The sequence below is a fragment of the Anomalospiza imberbis genome, chromosome 5 (assembly GCF_031753505.1).
Source record: "Anomalospiza imberbis isolate Cuckoo-Finch-1a 21T00152 chromosome 5, ASM3175350v1, whole genome shotgun sequence".
Lineage (NCBI taxonomy): Eukaryota > Metazoa > Chordata > Aves > Passeriformes > Viduidae > Anomalospiza > Anomalospiza imberbis.
This window is the reverse complement of record NC_089685.1, coordinates 11,784,370-11,807,681: the sequence shown is the minus strand read 5'-3', so window position 1 is coordinate 11,807,681 and position 23,312 is coordinate 11,784,370. Positions and strand designations below refer to the sequence as shown.

The 23,312-nt window shown below is 37.7% G+C and overlaps 1 protein-coding gene across 2 annotated transcripts in view; it reads left to right on the top strand.

Moving 5' to 3' along the window:
• Window positions 1-23,312, top strand: part of PHTF2 (putative homeodomain transcription factor 2) — a 63,263-nt gene that overhangs the window by 24,789 nt on the left and 15,162 nt on the right. The window contains exons 3-10 of one of the 2 annotated variants that reach the window (XM_068189605.1): window positions 1,101-1,157; window positions 4,556-4,625; window positions 7,699-7,857; window positions 12,249-12,414; window positions 13,093-13,257; window positions 18,195-18,396; window positions 19,456-19,614; window positions 22,392-22,610. In XM_068189605.1, coding sequence (XP_068045706.1) covers window positions 1,101-1,157; window positions 4,556-4,625; window positions 7,699-7,857; window positions 12,249-12,414; window positions 13,093-13,257; window positions 18,195-18,396; window positions 19,456-19,614; window positions 22,392-22,610 — 1,197 coding nt within the window. The remainder of the gene's footprint in view (window positions 1-1,100; window positions 1,158-4,555; window positions 4,626-7,698; window positions 7,858-12,248; window positions 12,415-13,092; window positions 13,258-18,194; window positions 18,397-19,455; window positions 19,615-22,391; window positions 22,611-23,312) is intronic. The other variant, XM_068189606.1, reaches the window with a different exon arrangement.

The window sequence follows — 23,312 nt, the reverse complement described above, 5'->3', positions numbered from 1 at the left end:
AAAAATGAGAACAATGTTTTCTGGTACAAGGTGTGCACTTGTGCTTGGGTCTCTTATGTCTGCTGTAGTTGTGAACTGGAAGGAGGAGGGACACTCTTGCAGTAAGATTGAATTTATGCAGGTTTGCAGAGATGATGGGAGTTGTTCTTCTCTCCTCTCTGTCGGGTGTCTGACTGAGCTGCTTGTCACCTCTGCAGGCTGGAAGAGGATCTTTGAGTCTCAGGAACTGCATCTGTCTCTCTCTCGTGACCTAAAAGTGATCTTACACTTAACTGCTCAGAGTTTGTGATCTGTATCAATCCCCAGACACACAAGATTTAGGTGTCTAGGTAGAACAGCTGGGATGGCAAGGCTTTAAAATTGCCATAGTGAAAGAGGTTATTACTGATTATTACCTAGAAATACTGTTTGTATAGAGTTCAAAGCAACCGGATGATCTCTGATAACTTCTTACAAGACTTGGATATGTTGTCTTGTATATTGACTTGTTCTTGTCACCATCTTAAGTCCTGAAGTTTCAGGTTGCCCTTCCTGTAAATGTCTGACAATCAATGGGGAAAAGTGCTGTTTCTTGATATTCTTTGGGCTCCCCCTGGGCTATGAGCTGCTTGATTACCAGTCTGACCATATATCTGGTTGCTGTGCACTGTTAAGAGATAAAGCTAAGACCATCTGGCTTTAAAAGTGGGTGGAGTGGAATAGGAATTATAGATGGTTTAAAAAAAATAAACTGAGGGTATGGGTTCAACTAGATGTGCATATTTCTTTTGAAGTTATCTGAAAGACCGTATCAGTGTAGCTGCCATAGTTCTGCTCTCTGTCATACAGAGGCTGCAATCCTGACCTGGGGTGGGAGGGAGCGTGGTCTTCCCAGTGCTCTGGCTTGCACAAGTCCTGGGATGAGGATGGGGCTGTGTGAGGCTCAGCTCTCCCCTCTTTCACGGTTCAATTACAGATTAGCTTGATCCTGTCCAGCCAAGATAAAAATTTCTTTGTAAACTCCCAAGGAAATAACTTGCTGGCTTCATGCTTCTCTTGTTGAAGGTTGATTTGATCAATATCTTTTAAATCCTAATGTAGATTTTTTTTTTTCTTTTTAGATTGGAGCATATGATCAACAAATATGGGAAAAATCAGTAGAGCAAAGAGAAATAAAGGTAATAATGCTTTTTTTTTTTTTTTTTTTTGATGGTTGTGTATGCTGAAGTAATCTACATTGAATGTGGTGGTATTTAATACTGGTAAAGTAAAACTAGACTCCTGGAGTGTAACCAAATGTTACCAGCATACTATGCTCTATTTATTTTACATAATTAATAACTCTGCACCATTTAGTGTGATGCATCTTTCTGTATCTCAGTACTTTTTTTTCTTTTCACTTATCATAAGACAGGGCTTACTTGTGTTAATACCTCTGTCTTTCACTTTTCATTGTGATGAATTCTAATGTCAGTTATCTGAGCTCTCTTTGCTTTCAGTTAGTTACCTTATACCTGCAGTTTACTTTCCCTCCTTTATGATGCTGTCATTGTTTTGTACAGTTTATTAGACTGGTAAGTACCTCAGGCTTTGTTTCTCTGAACAAGCAGTTTAACAGTGTTCTGTGCATTTTGGTTTAACTAACAGTACCATCAGTGTCTGCCACATTGCTAAATTGCTTTGGAGATAAAGGAATCAATCCTATAGGTACTAGTTCTATGGGTTGTATATGAAATACCCATGATGTTAATTTAGTTAACATTTTCTTGCAATTAACCTTTTTTTTTCCCTCCAACACTGCATGGAGGTATTGTGCTATTTCTGCATGAGTTTTGAGGTGTCGCTATTACTTGACATCAGTAAAATGTACATTGCTTCAGTTTTCTCAGGGATGGGTTTTTTCACTCCTCAGTACTTGAACAAAACTGTATGTGGGGGCTTGCTTGCCTTCTGTGGGAGCTGTTACTGACCTGAGCTACATAGTTTTTGAACAGAAATTTTGTACATGAAGTTGGACCCCATGGTATTTCAGTAGCACAGCTGAGCCTGGGGTTGCCTGAAGGGTCCTTCCCATGGCCATGAAACCCCGTCACAGCTATGAGAGGAGTTCATTAATTAACTGCTGCATAATAGCATGTTATTCAAATAGTTACTGCAAATGCTGCCCTGTGCTGACTGCAAACAGCATCTTGTTTGGCTCAGGAGTCCAATAGCTAACAGATTACAGCTGGTGTCTGAGTTTGGGTTGACTGAATGAAGTGCAATTTGGGTAACACCAAGGCACATGACTAAGTTCAGGTATTGCACATTAGTGCTTTAATCTCAAAGCTCCTACAGTGCTTTGACATTATAAATTTAGAAACAATTATGTAATGATTTATAAATTAACTTTACTAAAAATCTGAAAAATTAATGTATTTTAGTAGAAAATATTTCTCTTACTATGAATTTATAATTTAGTTATAACTGTAACAGGATCTATTAAGATTAATCTTAAAATTTGTGTAAAAAAGTTTTTACAATGATAACAATTATTTTAACGTATTCTTATTTAAACCTTCTTTTGCTAATGCTTACCTGAAAAGTGCTTGGTGCTGAATAGAAATTATATGAACTAACTGGATGGGTCTGAGCATTATAAAACACTGATTTTTTTTTTTAAATAACTCTAGTCTGAAAGTGCTGTTTTCCATGTATGTTTGAGATTTGTGATGCATTAAGAATGTGTAGAAATTGCATCTGAATAAGTGGAATGCTTCTACTGTGTGTGGCAAACAGTTAGGAGCCAACTCAGTGAAGTCCATGGATGCTGAAAGTACTGTTTGACCAATTGAATTTTTAAAGAATGAGTCACCATTTCTTTTCCTCTGAAGGTCACATCAGCTTGTACCCTTGACTTAGTTTTTTCACAGTTCTTTCTTTAACATGAAAACATAATTTGAGCCAAATGGTAAATTTTTCCTAAGATTCAGCCTGTGTTTCTAGGAGATTATTTCTTCCAAGAGGCACATCTTTATTTAGACTTTCAAGAGAGATCTTGTGGTCCATAAGCACTAATACATTTGAAAATTACTGTATCATTCAGCATTTTCTTTTTAAGCTTCAGTTTTCATTATAAAATGGAGTGGCTCTCTTATGCAAGATTCACAAGAATCTGTAGCTGATTCTAGAATTACAGTAATTTCCAATTCTAATTATGGGCTTCTTTTCTCATTCCACATAAAATTACTGCAGTTTTAGAACTGCAGTTCTCTAAAAATCTTGCCTTAAAAGGTCTTTGTAGTGCTTGCATTTAAAATACAGCTGGTTGTCTCTGTCATCCTCCGAGAACTTTGTGTCCTATTCATGTTTCAGTTGTGATTAAATTTTTTTTTTGTTTCAAGTAAACTCATATTTCTAATAGACACATTAGGTTATAACTACATATCAATCTTGTTTCATTTTGATTTTTTATCTTTATTTCTGTATGGAAAAGAAATCCAGTTGAATTTAGATGTGAGAAATATTTTGAGCTGCATTTAACTGAACATTTTGCTTGATATTATTCTTACAAAGATTAGCACTACCAGATTTCACTGATCTGTCTCTCATTGACAATAATTACATTTATATGCTTTCATTTATACTTAATGTTTACATCTTAGTAGTGCTTATACACATGGATGAGCCATGGCAATGGTAGAAATGTTCAGTTCACCAATTTAAATGCTTTTTGAATGAGAACAGTTAAATGACTTTCATAATTTCACTGGTATTCTAAATATTTTTAAATATTCTGTATGAATTGTATGCTGTGATTTCTTTACTGTCTATTATGACCAAGAATCTAAGCTAAGGGGAGCAGAATAAACTCACAGCTGTCTCTGAGACTTGAGAGCACAGCATCACATTTTAGCATTAAAAACAAACTTGAAAGCTTTGCCAGTGAGTTTGGTTCTTCTGTGATGGAAGATGCTGCTTCTAAAAGAAAAAAATGAGCTTGCTTTTCTTCTTGCAGCATTCCTATTGTGTGGGATTTTCCCCTTCCTTTTACTTGGCTAATCTATATTCAGTACTATATTCAATACTTTCCTAGAATTTGGATTTCTGAGAGCTTGCTGATTAGTGGCTCCTGCATTGCAATGTGATTTGCTATCTGGGTTTGGAATTAAGGAGTTACAGTGTGTTTTGTGCAGTTGAATTAGACATCTAAGGAGAAAAGAGATTCAAGAATGTAATTTGTTGCAGAAATTCTGAAAAGCTAATAGACACGTTTTACTAATTCTTGCCAGTGTGTGCATACATTGTCTGCATAATGCAAAGCCATGAGTGCTCCGTGCCTGTTTGAAAAATAGCCTGGTGGGTCAGTAATTGGTTGGGTTTTATATGGATTGTAAAGTGTGTTAAAGGCATCCATTGTGCATTGTTATTTGGAATGCTTAATTTATAGGACTTTGAATCAATGAATTTGACATGTTTGCCTGAATTTTCAGTAGCAGTATAGGTTAAATACAATTACTGACTACATAGATATTTTTGTCTTTTGTAATGTCTGTCATCTGCATGAAAGTATGTTGATAGTATTTATCTATTGCAGGGTTTGAGAAACAAACCAAAGAAAACAGGACATGTGAAACCAGACCTGATAGATGTTGATCTTGTAAGAGGTAGGTTCTGAGCTAGAAAAAGCGGAATTTCTCAGTATTAAAATAACAGCCATCATATGTCTTATAAAAAAAAGTGGATTAGTAGGTTTAAAATAACCCCAAATGAAACAAAACACAGCCAACCCTACATAACTCTTCCCTAAAGCAGATGGATAGAAAATATTGTTAAATAATAATATTAAGATTAAATTGAAAGGTTAAGAATTTAAATTTTGTTATATAGATTTGGATTTTGAAAAAAAAAATAGAAACTTGTGCATTGTCTTGTTTAAAAGTCTCCTACTGCCATGCATTTAGACTTCTTTTAGGTCTTCTGATGTCTGGAGGGAATGTTTTGTTGAAGTTTCTGGAGGGTAAAAATGTATAGGCCTTGATTGTTTCTTGCCTGTTTTAAATAACAAAATGGCAACAGGAGGTCAGATGATATAAGACTTTTAGAAAAGTCTTTATTTAGTCTTAATTTATTCTTATCTGTATGTAATTTCCCTTATGCCTCATGAAGGCTAGGGAAAACATTATTTAGTGTTTTTATCCATGCGCCCAGCAGCCAGCACAATCTCCTGCATCCATTGCGGGAAGCCAGGTAGTGCACGTCGGGCACCCCCACACCCAGCCTTGGCCTCCAGAGGCCAGCTGGCCCCCCGTGTCCCTGGGGCCTGGCCCCCAATTGTCCCTGGGGCCTGGCCCCCAATTGTCCCTGGGGCCTGGCCCCCATTGTCCCTGGGGCCTGGCCCCCCCGTGTCCCTGGGGCCTGGCCCCCCGTGTCCCTGGGGCCTGGCCCCCATTGTCCCTGGGGCCTGGCCCCCCATTGTCCCTGGGGCCTGGCCCCCCGTGTCCCTGGGGCCTGGCCCCCCGTGTCCCTGGGGCCTGCTGGCCCCCCGTGTCCCTGGGGCCTGCTGGCCCCCCGTGTCCCTGGGGCCTGCTGGCCCCCCGTGTCCCTGGGGCCTGCTGGCCCCCCGTGTCCCTGGGGCCTGACCCCCCGTGTCCCTGGGGCCTGGCCCCCCGTGTCCCTGGGGCCTGGCCCCCCGTGTCCCTGGGGCCTGGCCCCCCGTGTCCCTGGGCCTGGCCCCCCGTGTCCCTGGGGCCTGGCCCCCCATTGTCCCTGGGGCCTGGCCCCCCGTGTCCCTGGGGCCTGGCCCCCATTGTCCTTGGGGCCTGCTGGCCCCCCGTGTCCCTGGGGCCTGCTGGCCCCCCGTGTCCCTGGGGCCTGCTGGCCCCCCGTGTCCCTGGGGCCTGACCCCCCGTGTCCCTGGGGCCTGGCCCCCCGTGTCCCTGGGGCCTGGCCCCCATTGTCCCTGGGGCCTGGCCCCCCGTGTCCCTGGGCCTCCCTGATGGGAGCTCTGTCTTGCCGGGGCTCGCTGGGTGCGCCACACTCGCTGGGGCTGCCGGCACCACGGCCACGCCACGGCCACACGGTTCCCGCCAGCTCTGGCATTGACAGCCTGTGCTGGCACTCAGCCCCGTGTCTCAGCCCCATGTCCGTGTCCCTGGGCACAGAGCAGACGGCCCCTGGCCCAGGAGAGTCCAGGGAGAAGCGAGTCCAGCCTGTGGCATGGCCAGACAAACGGCGCTCTGGGCAGTGGCTGTTTGTGTGAGCAGACCTTTTTATCCCCTTTCCCTTCAATTTCACAGCACTTGTCCCTCCCTAAATTGCCCAAACCCTTTCTTTCTCCCACCCCTGGATTCTTCCTGAAATGCCCTGTAAGTTCTGTGCCATCTGAGCTCCTTCTCCCTGCGTCCCGCAGTGAGTCCCACCCCTGAGGCAGCGTCCCTTTTCCTCTGGAAGGTGACTTGGAGAGCTGCTCCCAGCAGTGCATGGGGAGGGGTCACACCTGGACTGTGGGGTCCATGGCTCTTCTGGGACGGCCCTGGGCAGGCCCTGGTCGTGGTGTACATTCCACGGTTTGGATTCCCACCTGCTTTTCTGCCTCTCTCCTGCTCTGGCCTCATGGAGATGGGCCTGAGCTGAGCTGATGGTTCCAGTGATGGGTCTGTGAGGAGAACCCTGGGAGAACCCTGCAATGTATTATTTGGCCTCCTTCCTCCCATTTTCTCTTTGATCTGCCCTGTGGTTGTGCAGATTGCTGTTCTCACATCACCTAACAGTTAATTTTTTTTTTTTAATGGGAATGTGAGAGAAACAAAATCAAATAACATTTGAACTTAAAAGAAACTAAGAAACAATGTTAGACCTTTTCAGTGCAGTGATGTACATGAATAGCCTTTAAATAGCCTTATTTATTGCGCATGGATGTCTAAGTTGACATTAAAGTAGTTTCAGAGCAGGTAGTGTTTTACTTTTCAGCTTGGAACTTACTAGTGCCAGTGCTGCTTGTAAATGAGATGGGGATGATGTAGCAGCATGCAGTAGTTACCCTTTCAGTCAATAACTTTTCAAAGATTAAGTCACATCCCCATTAAGTAAATTTTACATAGTTTTCTGGCTGGGAAGAAAAATACATGGAGAGATAGGGAAGAGAAAGGACATTTGAATGAGAGAGATAAAAAATATTATATAAGGAGACACAAAGATAAATTGTTCTTTGGGTGGCTTCCCTGCTCCTGGAGCTCGTCCTCAGCTGGACAAATTCACTTCAGTGCTTCCTAAGCTCATTTAGTTTTCCTCAATGACATGGCTGGTGCAATTTACAGATGTTGCTATTTTAGATCCCTTTTCTGTGTTGGGAAAGAACTCTGCTCTGCCTGCATAGGCATGTAGAGTTTTCATGAGACTTACTGCTTCGTATAAAGTTTCTGATACCTGTATGAAACAGAACAATTTTTAATAATTCATTTTAGAATAATTTTGACATGGCAATGTTTTGTTATTCGAACATTCTGAAATACAAGTATTTGTAGAAGTTCCTGATAGTGGCAGTCAAGAGGGCATCAACAGTTTATGCCATATTTGGATTGAGGAGATAGTTATTTAAAGGAGCAGTTATTAAATGCAATTATTTGTATAAATCTTACATTTCCACCATTTCACTGTCGTGACTACTCTGCTGTTGAACAACTGAGATTTCTATTAGCCATAATGATGAAATAAATATATTTTTTTCTTTTTTTAAAGGATCTGCTTTTGCTAAAGCAAAACCTGAAAGTCCTTGGACATCTTTGACCCGCAAAGGAATCGTGAGAGTTGTTTTCTTTCCGTTCTTCTACAGGTGGTGGCTCCAAGTGACATCAAGGGTCATTTTTTTCTGGCTGCTTGTTCTTTACCTTCTCCAAGGTAGAGTTGGATTACAGCATCAGCTTCAAATGAGCGCCTTATTTTAACCATATGGAAGCTGCAGTGTGCTGCTTCGTTCACTTCATGTTGTTAAGGTCTATTCCAGTATTTTCAGAAAATATTGGAATAACACAGTCCCAGGCATGTCTTGTTTAACATTTCTTTTACATATATAAAGGATGCATAATGAAAAATGTAACACTCTCCTCACAGGTTTTCTTCAGCATTTGGCACACATTAGTTTGTCACATCTGAATGCAGTTCAGGTTTTCAGGACTATCTAATTCACTTCAGGACAACTGGTTAACAAACAGAAGTCAGTTCACAGCTTTTGAGATATTCGGTATTGAGTTCTAGCAATCTGACTTTGTGAGTCTCATAATTATATGTGATACATAAGAGGAAAATTAGAAAGGGAAGAATGTAATGGAGTGAGTCAGTATCTATCACCAAAAGAATAAGTGTTTCAGAAGTTTGTACAACAGATATGGAACAGAAGGTTAATGAAAGTTGGGAGCAATATAAGTACCCTGAGAAGCTAAATGACTAATGAATTTTCCACTGAAGTCCAATTAACATGCAATATTACTTTTTCAAATTCACCATCTGTCGTCTCAGTTGTGAATCACTGTATCATTTGGAAATTTTAATTAGAACAATATCTGGAGTTAAAAAAAAGGCAGTACCTCTTGTGTGGTGATGTTGTTAGCAGGTATGAAATCTCACCATGCCAGTGCCCCAAGACCTGCAGTACTGACAAATACTATGTGGCCTTCTGTCTAAAGTTTTTCTTACCCCCATTTCTGAGATAGATTCCTAATTTGTCTGTACTATGATAAGAGATCCCATAGTGTTAATAATTTTAATCTTGTTTATGGTAATATAGGTAGTAAAATACATAATTTGTGGTTGGTTTGTTACCATGTTCATGGGTGTCTTATTCTGAGAAACACCATTGCAGTAATTTTATGTTCCTATTTGTAAATTTATTTTTTTAAAAATATACTCACACTTAATTTGTGGCATGTTTGTAAGACCCTACAAATAGAAAAATAGTGAGACAATGCAGATTTTGAATGCAAGCAAGTTTTTAGCACATTAATTACAGAGCTCTCTTATAACTAGCCTTTTTTCTCTCAGATTTCTTTGGGTCTCAGGTTTACTGAGCTGTGGATGGAATGCATCATTTCCCTAATCCACGTGGTCTGTAATGGGACAAAGTATTTCTGTGGTTGTGAGTTAAGAGATAGCAGGAAATAATGAATAGTATTCCATATTACACTATAATCCATCTATTTGAAATACTTGATATTAAAACTGTGCAGAATTAGCTGCAGAATTTTATAGTTTTTGAAATAAATTAAAAGACTTGAACATGTAATTGAAGTTAAATGGACATATTTGCTTATTGGGAACTATTCGAAACAACCCCCCCCAAGCACTTATATAGAAGTTTTGCTTTGATTTTACTCAGAAAGTGTGCTTAGTTATTAATTTTTTTACAGGATTGGTAAGGCAGCACCAAAACATGGAGAATCCATGATGGAAGCTTAAAAATAAAGCACCTCAAATTCCAGTGGCCATATTTATGCCCTGAATCTGGATATTATAGTTTGGACATTCTGTCATCATGACAGATTCTCACTGATATTGTTGTAAAATGGTCTGACTATATTTCATTTATATGTGTTCATAATTAAATAATTTACCTGAAGTATTTTCTATAGATTTATTAATTGCATTGCTTGGAATTACTGCTTTAAAATTGATTCACTTTACAAGGGTACTTGCTAGCATTTATGTAAGTCTACAGAAGAAAAACTTTTCCTTGGCTGTAGATTTAAACTCCAGGTTTTATTTGCATTGGTTTCCTTTAGTGTAAAGTGATTGGCACAATGTGTGATAAGAGAACTACAGAGAAATATTTTATACTCAAGGTCACAGAACAGGCCAGAGACTTAAGATAGAAGTAAAACCTTTTTCTTCTGCTTCCTTATCTCTCTAGTATCTAGTAATACCTCATTTTTAACTTAAAACATTTTTATATTCTAAGGGGAAAATGAAGTGCAAACTTATTTATTGTGCGTTTCTTAAGTATAAAGCAAGAAACTTCAATAGTGATGTAATGGTTTTTTGTTGTGGTGGTGAGATATATAAATATATATGTATGCATTTTAAAATTTGGTATTAAAAATATTTCCAAACTTTAAATGCTTTAAAAAGAAATGCTTCTTGGCCTTTGAAATGTAAGGTTGCTTTCTCTGAGGCAGCTTTTTGTTCAATGTGATATTATTTCATTTGTGTCCGTTTTACAAAATAAGTCACTGTGTTTTAGAAAAACGGAAGTCGAAATGCTGTAAATACTTGAATAAATAATTAAAAGTGCTGTAAGAAATCCTATTCCAACCAGTTCTGCCTAGCTGTTGGTGGGAGAAATTCTTGGATAATCTGAACTAGAAGGTATTGTCACGCTGTGCAGAAATAAATTCTTGGATTTCCCTCCTATTGTACTTAAAAAATATCAGATTGATAATATTTTTCTAAATATGTTGTGGTAGGAATGTGCAATCTGCAGGTTTTTGTCTTCTGGAAGATGATTTCTTCTAGACAGCTCTGCTTTACTTAATGTTTTTTAAGTAACAGTAGAGAATTTTAAAATTATTTTGTGTATGCCTACTCCTACAAAACATTTCACATGGAGGTATGTGTTTATCCAAACTGTATGATAGGAGCCAAAATCAGCTCCTTCTTTACATTTAATACCTCGTGAAGCTAATTGTATGTGTGAGGAACTTAGATAAGCTCATTTAGAAAGAGATAACTTTATCTTTTGCTATCTGTACCTATTTTATTGATTTTTGATAAGTTGGATTTCTCACTGATGCATGTGGTCTTTGAGAAACCTTATACAGCAAAAATGTAGTTCACTTATAGTAATAAAGGATGCTCCCATGCTAAATTAAAGTTTTTTGCTTTAATTTAGGAAAAAGACAGAGAAATTAGAAATAGTTTTTCCACAATCAATAATATTTCCATTGTTTTGTATGTTCATCATGTTTCTAATACTGGTTACCTTGCTAAAGCTTAGTTAATGAGAAACACATTAAACCTCTCTTTAGTGGAGAACATCACATCCAGGTCTCTGTGCTGTTAGGTGTTGCTTCATGGGATTTATTTTAGATGTTTGAATGTGGCACATAGCTTTGTATGTGGCTGTGGGTTTTTTTAGTCAATTTCAGTAGAGAACTGGTGACAGCTGTTGAGCTTGTATATTTTGTGCTAGAAATAGGTTTAAATTATGAGACTTTCACTTCTCAGTAATACACAAACAAAACCAAGTTCTCATGGGATGTGCAGATGTTATGCACAGAGAATTATTTCTGTAGTTCTGTTTCTGAATTGTTTCTTGGAATTTCTCTGGGTATTTTTGTTTTTTGGTGTTTTTGTTGTTTTTTTTTTTCTTGGTAGCTTCTCTCAGCTGAGTTATACATCACAACTCTTCAAGCCAAAGCAACAAGGACATAGAGTAAGCAGAGAGGAGAGGGGTTGCATTTTCCCCCTGCTTCATGCCTGGTGGATGTGTTCAGGTTAACCTGAAGCCTGTAAAGATATTTCTGAGTGTTCTGACTCTGGGTGCAGGCGCCTCGTTGTTTGCTGTATATCAAAAGTGGTTATAGGGTTACAAAACTAATAGTTAGCCATGGAATTGGAAACTGGTTCTTTTTCCAACCACAAGTGCTAGTTGGAGCCCTGGTCACTTCGGCTGGACTGCCCCATAGTTTACATGGTTTGTCTTTTGATCTTTCCTCACTGCTAAAAAATATGCAGACAAGTATAGAGCGTTTATAGGGTTGTGGTTATGCCTGGCAGCCCTTCCATATGGGCAGTTTTGTCCCTTGGCTGGGGCATGGACTTTAAAATGCATTCTGCTGTGTAAGGAGTTTCTAGTCTCAAGTCTCACCAAGCTCGCTGGATTGTGCTTTGTCCTAACACATGATACAGAAATAAAATTATTTGGGCTGCTTTAAGGATGAAATTTACTTTCTGGTTTTGTCTCCTACTGATGTTTCACCATAGTTGAAGTGGTTTCATGACAGATACAGCTTTCCAAATGTTTTTCCCCCCTTATTTCATTCAGCCACCTTTTTTTGAGCAATGCCTATAATATCACAAGTATGAAAGAAAAGATGGGTACTAAGAGAGTAGTCAACTGCTTAGACCCCAATTGCTGCAGTTTTTCAGCAAAATAATAATTTAGTTCTCTCAGAATTACATGAGCTGGCTTAAAATGCAGGTAAAATTCTGCATCTGACTGGTTTGTTTTTGACAAAAGCTATATGAGTTGGCCATTTCAGACATGAAACATCAACTTCATTTCCCTTCCTTTCCAGTTGCTGCTGTGGTGCTATTCTATACAGCCCAGAGCCCACATAATATACCTCTGACTGAAGTCGTTGGGCCAATATGGCTCATGTTGCTCCTTGGGACTGTGCACTGTCAGATTGTTTCAACACGAACTCCTAAGCCACCTCCCAGCACAGGGGGTAAAAGAAGAAGGTATAGTCTGTGTTAAAGTACTTTATAATTTAGGATTGCTAAACTATTGTAGAGAATGTGCATGAAAAAAAATGTAGGGGTTTACAGTCTGTGCGTTGCTAAAGATGAGAAATTGGTGCTCTGTTTTTATTTGGAACTTCAAAATGTGCTTAATTGGTGCTCTATAACATTTATGCATTGACTAATTTAGGCATAGTTTTATTTGAATTTTAATGCATTAAATCTGACATTTTTCTCAAAACAGTTATCTGAATAGTGGTGGAGTGACAGTGTTTGTATTACTTCAAATGTGGTTTTATAAATCTGGCTAATAATCTGTGGAAAGTATATGTGAAAAGAGCTGCTCTTGGAAATGTAGAATTTAAGTCTTCCAAGCACTCCACTGACTGTGATTTGCTACAGTGAATTGTCCCATTAAAATGGGAAACACTGCAGCAGTGACTTTTGTAGGTCTAAGCTTTGATGATGAAATGAAATGTGTTTTGTGTTTAAGTGTATAATAATGAATGTATCATGGTTTTTTTATTAAATGGAGTTTATTAAATTGATATGACAAAGTTTTAGCAATATACTTTGAAATCTTGCTTGTTTTTGCATGCTTAAACTGCTGAACACATTATAGAGCTAGCAGATTGCACTTACAAAACTACCTTCCCATTTTAATCTCTTCTGACAAAGGAAATTAAGGAAAGCAGCGCATTTGGAAGTACATAGGGAAGGAGATGGCTCTAGTACCACAGATAACACACAGGAGGGAACAGTGCAGAGCTACGGTACAAGCACCTCTTGCAGTATTGGCGCTGTCTTCAGAGATATCTGGCATGCTGCTTTCTTTTTATCAGGGTTTGTATTTATTCAAGGCTATGTATGTGTTAGAGATGCACTATCCCTTTTCTAATTAAGTAAATATTGATGTAATGATTAAACTTCTGTTGATCTAGTTTTTGCTATTAATAGCAAACTCATCTGAGTATTTGAAGATGGACTAATGTGTTGTTTCTTGACTTTTGCAAATGCTGATGCAATAAATTTGAAAAAGTATTGAATTGTCATAGAATAATTTGTGTTGGAAAGGACCTTAAAGATCATCTACTTCTCCCGCCTTGGCATAGGCAGGGGCAACTTCCACTAGACCAGGTTGCGCAGAGCCCCATGCAGTGTGGATTTGAACTCTCCAGGGACGGGGCAGCCACAGCTTCTCTGGGCAACCTGTTCTACTCTTACCACCCCCTCACTTAATAATTTCTTTCTAATACTGAAAACTTAACCTACCTTTTTTCCATTTGAAACCATTGTCCCTTGTCCTGTCACTACATGCTCTTGTAAAAAGTCCCTCTCCAGCTCTGGAAGGTGCTCAGAGGTCTCCCTGGAGCCTCTTCTCCAGGCTGAACAGCCCCAGTTCTCTCAGCTGTCTTCACAAGAGAGGTGCTCCAGCCCTCTGATCATCTTGTCCCTCCTTTGGACTTGTTCCCACAGTGCAATGTCCTTCTCATGTTGGGGGCCCCAGAGCTTAGCACGATGCTCCAGGTGGGATTTCATGAGAGCAGAGAGCAGAATTAACTTTTAGTTAAATTATGTTTTGTTGTTTTACTACACTGTGTAGGCTATTAGGAAAAAAAAAAAACCCAACTTAGTTTCTCAGTTTTAATCCAATGAAAAAAGTTCAACTGTTTAATTTTACTTTATTACATTACCTCCTTGTTAGTCCAAGAGAATGCTTATTCAACTCTGTCATTGTCATCAAATGACACACTTTTTCTTCAGGATTCAAATAAACACTGATTGGGCTATTAAAAAAAGTTTTTCAAAAACCCATTCTATAGCTCTATGTACAAGACATGCCATGCATGCAGCATTTTGAGTGCTATGTATCAACATTTATTAATAAGTGAAAATATACTCAGTAAATAGTATTAAACTGAGAAAAGGGATAATGCAAATTATTACATTGATGTTTTGTTGTGCATGCTGCATTGTAAATACAGCAACACTAACATGTCTGTCATACCTGTGATCCGTGCTCTTAACCACTGGTAAAACTTATGTTACCTGCTGGGAGTATCTACTTAAAACCTTGGACAAGTTTTGAAAATGTTGTAAGTGTTGTAAGAGGAGAGTTCATTTGACATTCTCCTGTATGGGTTAAGCTCTCTCTGATAAACTGTGGGTCATAGTGATAGGCACCAGGGCTGTTCTTTGGGTCTGTGAGCATTATTCTCTGGTATGTTTCAAGTGTAATCTTGTAAACTTTTTAATGTTTTGTTTTCCCTTCATTGAAGATACTGTTCTGCAGTAGGAAGAGTGTTGGAAGATTTTTTTTCTTGCCTTTCTTGCTGTTGGGCTCAGAGTATTTTCAGTTGAGAAGGGCTATGTGGAACTTATCCTAAAGACTTGTTTAAACCTTTTAATGAGAGGTAGTGTGTATATATAGATAGATGTTAAGCCTCCATGATGACTACTTAGTATATACAGTATCTTCAAAGGAAAAAGAAGAGGGAGTGACTGAGAGGGCTGTAAACAGGCCTTAGTCCTTTGTTACCCCTTCAGTTGCAAAGGCACAGTTGTTTTTATGTCTAGAGCCATACAAACTTGTTCAGATGAAAAACACCTTTTTTTTTTTTTTTCCCCAAGGGAACATACAGTTCAGTTTCTTCATGTAATTTTTTTCATGGTAATACAAACAGTTTTGTCAGCACAATGGGAGTGGGGCTAGGAATGAGGAAGCAAAAGCACAGTGTGGAGTACATTGACTACTTGGTAATATTACTTAAAGAAAATCGTATGAAAGCTCAGTGCAAGGAAGCCTCACAGCTACACTTGTCCTGTTTCTTAAGACATACTTGGAAGCTCTTTAGATAAGCACATTAGAATGTCTTATATAGAATGTCTGATTAGTATTTATTTTCAGCAGTTTTTCACTTACACCAATCTTTGACATATTGTTTTCTAGAATTTTAAGTATAGGTTGTAAATACATGATTTCAAATTAACCTCAGAAGTTACAATCTCTGTGTTAGGGCAGGACCCTGTGTACCTACACCATTTGCCTGTGCTCAGATCATTGGTAAACTGGAACTATGTATTCAGTAAATATCCTTTCCATTGGCAGAACTCAGTCTGACTTAAAAATTATAATTCTAAACTTTAATCCAGCACAGGGGCAATTTAGAAAATACTATTGATAAATTTTATTTGAAAAGAGGGCATTATCCAAGCAGGTGATTTGTTCAGAGTGCAGTACTGATTTGGGAATTTGCTCTGCATATGTCCTTACTCTAGAAGAAATCTTGTAACCTCTAAAATCTTGTAATCTCTAAAAGTTTTGCAGTGGGAACAGAGAGGAGAGTTTTTCTGATCAACCCCAATGAAAATATGTTGAAAGAATACTTCAGAGTGCAAATCCACACTCTTCCAGAAACTTTAACTTTTCCTTAGTATTTTCTCTGGATAATGCATGAATAAGACTCATTCTTGATTTAGCTTTTGCATATATTCAAGCCTTTAAGACATTATATTTATTCCTGGTGTTCTTTGTTTTACTCGAAATACTTTTAGTTATAGCCTAAAATTGTAAAAGTTGATTAAGAATGTATGTATATATAGTAGTTCTATAAAACCATACATTTTTGTCAACTAGGGATACATTATTCATGTTTGTTACTGTGGAGTTTTTTGTTTTGTTTTTCTTTTAAATATGTGCACAAAAGCCTAACTTTAAGCCTAAATGTATGCTTTTCTGGCATGAGGCTTATGCTTAAATTTAGGGATTCTTATGAAAAAAAAAACCAACTTTGGTTTCTCTGTTAGATGCAAATAAAGACTTCAGTCAAGCTCCCTGATATTTAGAATGAGCCTTAGTTGATACCAGACCAGTGGCTTTGGTCTTGCGATTTTAGCACTCAAACATTGCTTGAGTAGTGAAATCCTATCTGAAAAAGTTGTACATACGTGCATGTGTTCCTTCTTTCTCTTAACTGTTCCTATTCAACTGTTTGAGGCTACTTCTTCCAGCTTTAAAGTTTTGTATAAAATGTATAAAAACTTCTCAAATCAAATTTGGAAGAGCTGTCTCATTAATCTGCTCATTAATCTGCTCATACAGTTTAGTAGCTTGTGGAGGAAGTGTTTCTGACTGGATGTGTGTGTGATGAGAACTGCATTTACTTCTGCACTGTTTGAAATAAATTTTTAAGAAGTGCTGGAGGAATATTTCTTGAATTACAGATTAGCTTATCTGGATTCCTCCTTATTGCAGATAATTTAATTTTAGTGCTACTTCCTCAGTACTCACAACTGACCTTACTTATTATTTTGCAATGAGTTGCCACTGAAAGGCAGTCCCTTTGCTTTAAAAGAAATATCAATGTTAACCTTTTTCCTAGTTAGGGTGACAAAATGAAGTTAAAGATAGGAAAGGAGGATTAAATGCCTCAGTAAAATTGTCTCTTCACTTGATCATTTTGCATCCCTTTATTCCATTTTTTTTTTTGCATGCCATTATTTTGTGAGCTGAATTGGTCCTTTTTGGATTTTTTTCCTATTTTATCCAGCTGTCCCTAGCCATTTTTTTGCTTTCAGGACTCCCCTTTATGTGTGAAATACCTTATCTTGGAAGGAATGTGAGGCAACTCTCCAAATTCTCCCAATTTGTTTGATGTACATATTAAAGAGGAATTTAATCTGCTGTGTAATCCAAGCCCTCACAGAATGCCTCCGTCCTTAAAGAGAAAGGCAGTGCATATTCCCTCACAGGAGCATTGGATCAATTGATAGTTCCCTGACCTATGCCCATTGCTCTATTTGAAATAAAAAATTTCAGAAGTATTATTTATAACACTTTCCTCTTGTTTTCTCTCCCCCCTTTCCCCACCAAGCATTCTGAGGACCTAAAAAGCAAAATTTAATTTACTTTGACAGTAGAGAAGCTTAAGAGAATAAAGTCCCTGTCAGTAAGGTAGCAAGTTCCTCTTCCTCTTCATACCATCATCCACTGCACTTTCTAATTTGGGAGTATAATCATCCAAATGTTTGCTTTGAGAGAGCCTTCTTCTTGCATGCGGTAGTCTTGCTGGTACATTTATTGTCTATGAAAGGACCTTGATTCTAGAAGATGACAGGGGAGACTACTGAGTGAGAGATTTGTCCTTTAAAATCCTTGAGGTTTGTCCTTTAAAAAAGAGCTTAATTGGTAAGTTTTTAAGAGATACTGAAAAATGTTGCCTGGGGTGTTACTGGATAATGCAGTAAAGAGTAGATCCCCTTCTGTTTAGTAGGGCTGTCAGTAAGCAGAGTATATTCAAAACAACACCAAATATTAGTGTACAGAGTACTAACAGCATGCTTGTTTGCAGCTTCAGGAAATTGCATGCTTGCTTTGAATTAATAATTATTAAAGCAACTTCTAGTATGCCTCTTTTCTTTGTTAAGATTGAATAGAGGATTTTTCTTTCACTTTTGAGGCTTGTAGTTCTTCTATTACCAAAGCTGCTGTGAAGTTTTATTTTTAAAACAGATTTCCTTTTCTCTTCTTTCAGTAGCTAGTGATACACATTTCTTTCACACACTGCAGTTTATTTTATAACAATTTTAGGAGAGGATAATGGGTATTATTTAGAAGATTAAATAGTTACAAATATGGCATCAAAATCAAATGTTAATATTGTTAGTTTGTGGACATCTTAGTACAGCTAAAACATTGGTTGATAGGAATAAGCAGGATTTAGACTGGGAAATAATTAAGAGAATAATGAATTTAATACACGTATTTGTTTTAAATATAGATCTAAGAAAGCAAAAACCTCAATAGATAAATCCACTGAAACTGATAATGGCTACGTGTCCCTTGATGGGAAAAAGCCAGGTAAAGGCAGTGAAGAATGTGTGCAGGGCCATGAACGTCGGTGTGAAGTGATTAGGCCAGAAGAGACAGGGTGGAGCCCTTCCACAGTGAGAGATGCCTTGAGCAACCACAGTCACCACAAAGTAAGTGTGTTTGTTGCTTTTTATGATGCCTTTGATGCATTTTTATCTACTTTAGCCTTAAAAATATTTAACAAATGAAATTAGGCTTAGGGTCCTGGAGACAAAAATTACAGTGAGTTGTCTTACTTCATCATATTCCTGGCCTTTCCTTTGTCTTGTAGGAGAAACCTTAGTGGTGTTTAAACATTTTTTGGTATTCTTTATTTCAGTGCACAAGTTTGTGTGCTGTCCTTTATCTGTGGGTATTTCCTGACCAGGTAAATGTTCTGTACCTTCTCTGAGAGTCTGGGCATCTATGATCTATCTCTGTGACAAAATGGAATAGATTTTGGATTACTGACAATTTGTAATTTTAAGGTCATTCGGAGCATTTCTTTGCCTGTGAATAGTCTTCCTTTTCCTTTTTTTTTTAATTGATCTATGTGAAAGATGAGGAAAGCAGGAGTTCCCTCCAAGTGAAAAAGGCAGGACTCTCTATAGTAAAGAATAAGAATGAGATGGAGTAATAGAATCATTACAGAATCCCAGGAAGTGATCATGGAAGAAAGCAAACTTTTAATTTGTGTCTTATCTCCTGGATATCCTGTATTCGAAGTAACACACATTAGTGACCTCAGTATTCAACATTTATCCTCTAAGCGCTTCATCCTTGTAAGAGGTTGTAAATGTTAACTTTGTACTCAATATAATTGATAATTCAGTGTTACTTTTGATTGGTTGGTTGGTTTGGACTTTTTGTTTAGGTTTGTTCTCTTTTCAGATGTGGATACATTTTCTCTAAGCCTATCTTGGCGTGTTCAGTTTATGAAAAAGCACACTTTAAATAAGAACTTTCATAATCTTTCTTGAGGCTAATGTGAACTAGGCCTTCCTTTGAAGAAATATTTTTGATGTTACAATTTCTATTCCATAATTCCTGGTCTGCCAATTTTGAGTCTTGAAAATGCATTAATATCTGGTTTAACTGAGCATGGATACCAAAGCTGTAGAAAGAAATTTGATTTCACTAGTTGAGAATAACTGGTCTGTGTCTTACTGATACTGTTTTTCTTGCACTAGGATACTCACAGGACTGTGACAAATTTATCAGATGAAGTTTCTAGTGAGGAAGGGCCTGAAACTGGCTATTCTTTACGCCGCAATGTAGAACGCACTTCTAGCGACTGTACACTTCGAAACAGGAAGTCTCACCATTACAAGAAACACTACCCTCTGGAGGTATGTTCATTTCTATTGCTTCTTGCCTGTAAATTCTTAAACCAACTTGACTTCTTATTGAGTAAGGTATGTTGAACAAGCAGCTTGCCACGTACTTGGTTGCTAGCTGGAGTTAAACTGTGATATTTCCACAATTTTTTTTTTCCTATATGGGTTTTTAGGATTCTGTAAATTGGAAGTCATGCTAGTGAGGAACAGAATTTTTTTTCTTTGCTTTTGTTTAATGACAGTGTTTTGAAATTAGAAGGTTGTAATCTAGTTTTTTTGAGCTTCATCCTATTTTTCAATTTGTTGTAAGGAGACTAAAATATATTTGGTAGATTTTGCATCTGGTTATGGTAACCCTGTTGCTGTCCCGTGACACCAGTTATCTCCTCTTGAAATTTGCTTTGTTAAAGAAACAGTAGTAATTGGAAATATGCAAATTTTCAGAATGGTACTGCTCCTGTTTCTCTCTATTTAGTATTTTAGATTCACTCGCATTCTTGTGGAAAAGTCTGATTGACTCTGAGTTTTCATTTCCTCGTTTTCATTGAAACAGTAATATTAAATCTTGTAGTGAAATTTTAACAAAATTGTCAATGTATTAAAAAATACCAAAATTTTAAGAGACTTGATGACATTAATAGCTTATAATAGGGGATTTCACAGATTCTATGTGAGCAGAATGTTTAATTCAGACATTGAAAGAGAATGGGATATCTTATTGTGGTTTTGTTTATTTATTCATTATTTTTAAAAATTATGCTGTTTTGCTAGTGATATGTATCTTCACAGATATATAACACTTTTCAAAGGCTGTATTGCTGTTTTTTCTCTAAGGCTGAACAAAGAAAGCAAAGAATAAAATCGGCACTGACAAATGTCCAATGAGAGATGGGCTTGATAGGCAGTCACATAAGTAAACTCTCTACCTGATACAGGGAAAGTGTCTTGGAAGGGTTCAGTGCTGCTTGCTCTGATCACAACTGCAAAGCCTTGAAGCTGATGCTTTGCATAAAAAATATTATTAAATAAGCTATTCTTTCGCTCATTTCTCACAGACTTTGGCTATAAAGATCCAGAATGTTAATTGATCTCAGCATTTAGTGCCTTTTGCATGTGTGGTTTATGATAATAGCACTGTTTGTTTCATGTTACAGAAGATTTCCCTTCACTGTGTGCTTGTGCAGCTGTAGGCTTCACAGGAGGAAGCAGAAAGACACCATTACAGTTGATTTCTTTTGTTTTTCAGCTTAGATATATTTTTCTCTAGTGCAGAGTGCTTCAAAGCTAGGGAAGGCTTTGTAGACACCTTCAGAAACTAGAGACAAAATGTAATCCATGTTTAGCTGTGGCAGTACTGTTTTACACTTATTCCCCGTTCACTGATCTGACTGATGCAATGAAAGAGGAAGCTTTTCTTTCTTGCTCCCAACTCGCCTCCCCCACGCCATTACAAAGAAATGGAAACAATAGTTTTCAAATCAGTGAAAGCTTTCTTTGTATAAAAAAAAAAAAGTGAAATCAGTGGATATACTCTCAAATTCTGTCCTACATTTTTTTTATCTTCAAGTTTACGTGTCTGCTTAATTGTTGTTTGAGCTATTTTTCATGTTCTTACTTTATTAACTTTGAGCTTCAGTGGTACCCAGTAGTGACAGCCTTCTATAAATATCTCCTTTTTTGCTTAAAAAAAATCCTTCAGACTCTTTCTGCATTCATGTTATCCCTGTCTTTATAAGAGGTGCAGAAAGAGTTCAGACCAAATTTTTTCTAAACATTTCTTTACAAAATGGTTTGTGTAAAATACATTAAGCATGGTTTTCAGACAGAATGAAGAACATTTCTTCAGGTAGTAATGGACTATGGACTAAGTTAGTATGTCTACTGAAACAGTGCTTAATTTTTTTTCAGTGTAAAATATTGTGTGTACTCAAGAGAAATTAGTAGAAATAAAGTTGGTATTAAGAGGGAATGGAAATTGCCAGAGGATGGCAGTGAGTAGGCTGATACTGCTTTTAATACTACACCTCTGTCTTGCTGGAAATAAATTCTCTTTGTTGTATAAAATAGTTTAGAGTCTACATTGTTGTTCTGAAGACAACATAGGTTGTTTCAAGTGTATGCCTTGGGAGATCTGAATGTCCCAAATTTAGGATTTTTCTTTCTTTATCTAAGAGCTTGGTAAAACTTGAGTTTACAAAGGCATACTTGTTTGTCAAGTGCCGTTTGTTTAAAATAATTAAATTCTTATGTCTTAACTGTGCAGATTACACATAAACCTGGCATTAGCTATGTGTACCCTTGCTTCTTTTTCCCCCTCTATACTTGATGCATTACTGTCTTCAAACAAGCTCAGTCTGTCTTTGAAAAGGTATGTTAGTAGTAACAATGTGACTTTAGGGGACTTGGAGGGTCAGTTCCTCAGAAGTTGGAGATATAACTGGAGTCTGTGGCTTGATAATTGCTGTTAAATTCTAAACTAATGAGCTCTAAAGTCTGTGAAGTAGTTATTTCCTTTTAATGATGAGTATGATTAGATTCTTCCTTACGTGACCCCCTCCATAAAAAGCAGGGGCCGTGGACTGTTGATTTTTGCTACAGTATCTTGAAATGTGCAGCCTCTTAGACACACTTACAATAAACATACAAACCTTTCTGATGACAAGGATAATGGATTAGAACCTAAAAATCCAGATACACACATGCACTAATCTGAACTTTATAACATCTCTGACAGGAAATGATGTAGAATAAAACTGCAGCATTAATTCCAGTGGATGTTTGGCTTTCAGGATACACCTAAATCAGGTACCAGCTGCAGTTCCCGGTGCTCAAGCTCTAGACAAGACTCAGAGAGTGCGAGGCCAGAGTCAGAAACGGAAGATGTGCTGTGGGAGGACCTCTTACACTGTGCTGAGTGCCACTCGTCCTGTACCAGCGAGACAGATGTGGAAAGCCCTCAGGTGAACCCGTGTGTGAAGAAAGAATTCAGAGATGACCCATTTCATCAGGTTGGTATCCACCAATTCTGTTTGTTTACACTACACACAAGGTCAGCGTTACCTATCTATCATACGTCAGAAAGCCTGGGAGAAAGACCTATATTAGATGGAAGTAACAAAGCCAAAGTGATTTGACAGAACTAAAACAAGTAAAACTTGATTTCTGCTACTCAGTCATTAATTTTTCAAAAGAAGATGGTATAACAATATATCAAAATAGCATTAAAAATATTTGAGTGTTTGAATCTTAATACTATTTTAAGGCAAGTACTGATTGATTTAAGCTTCCTCTGTGAATAGGTGGTTCTGTTTGGTTGTTTATTTTTCTGTTTTAGGTGGGTTCCCTCCCCCACCCCCCAGTTTGTTTTTCCCTTGTGGAATTGCTTTTTATAAGCACTTATCAGACACCTTTCTGTTTGCTTATTTGGAAATGTATATATAAGAAAAGCAAACAGAAGGATAACATATGCTGTATGTATATGTGTGTATATATGATATCATGGGTGTATGATGTAGGTCTAAATTCTATTTGATAATATATTTTTTTACCTTAAAGTTAATAATAGCAATTTGGATTATTTCATCCAGTGTTTTCTTTTTTTTTATTTTTAGTTCTTCCTGCTTGCATTCCATAAAACACTAAACCTTGGAGTAGTGACTTGAATTACAGTATATATATTGACTAAAGGATTTATATTGATTTGACCAGTT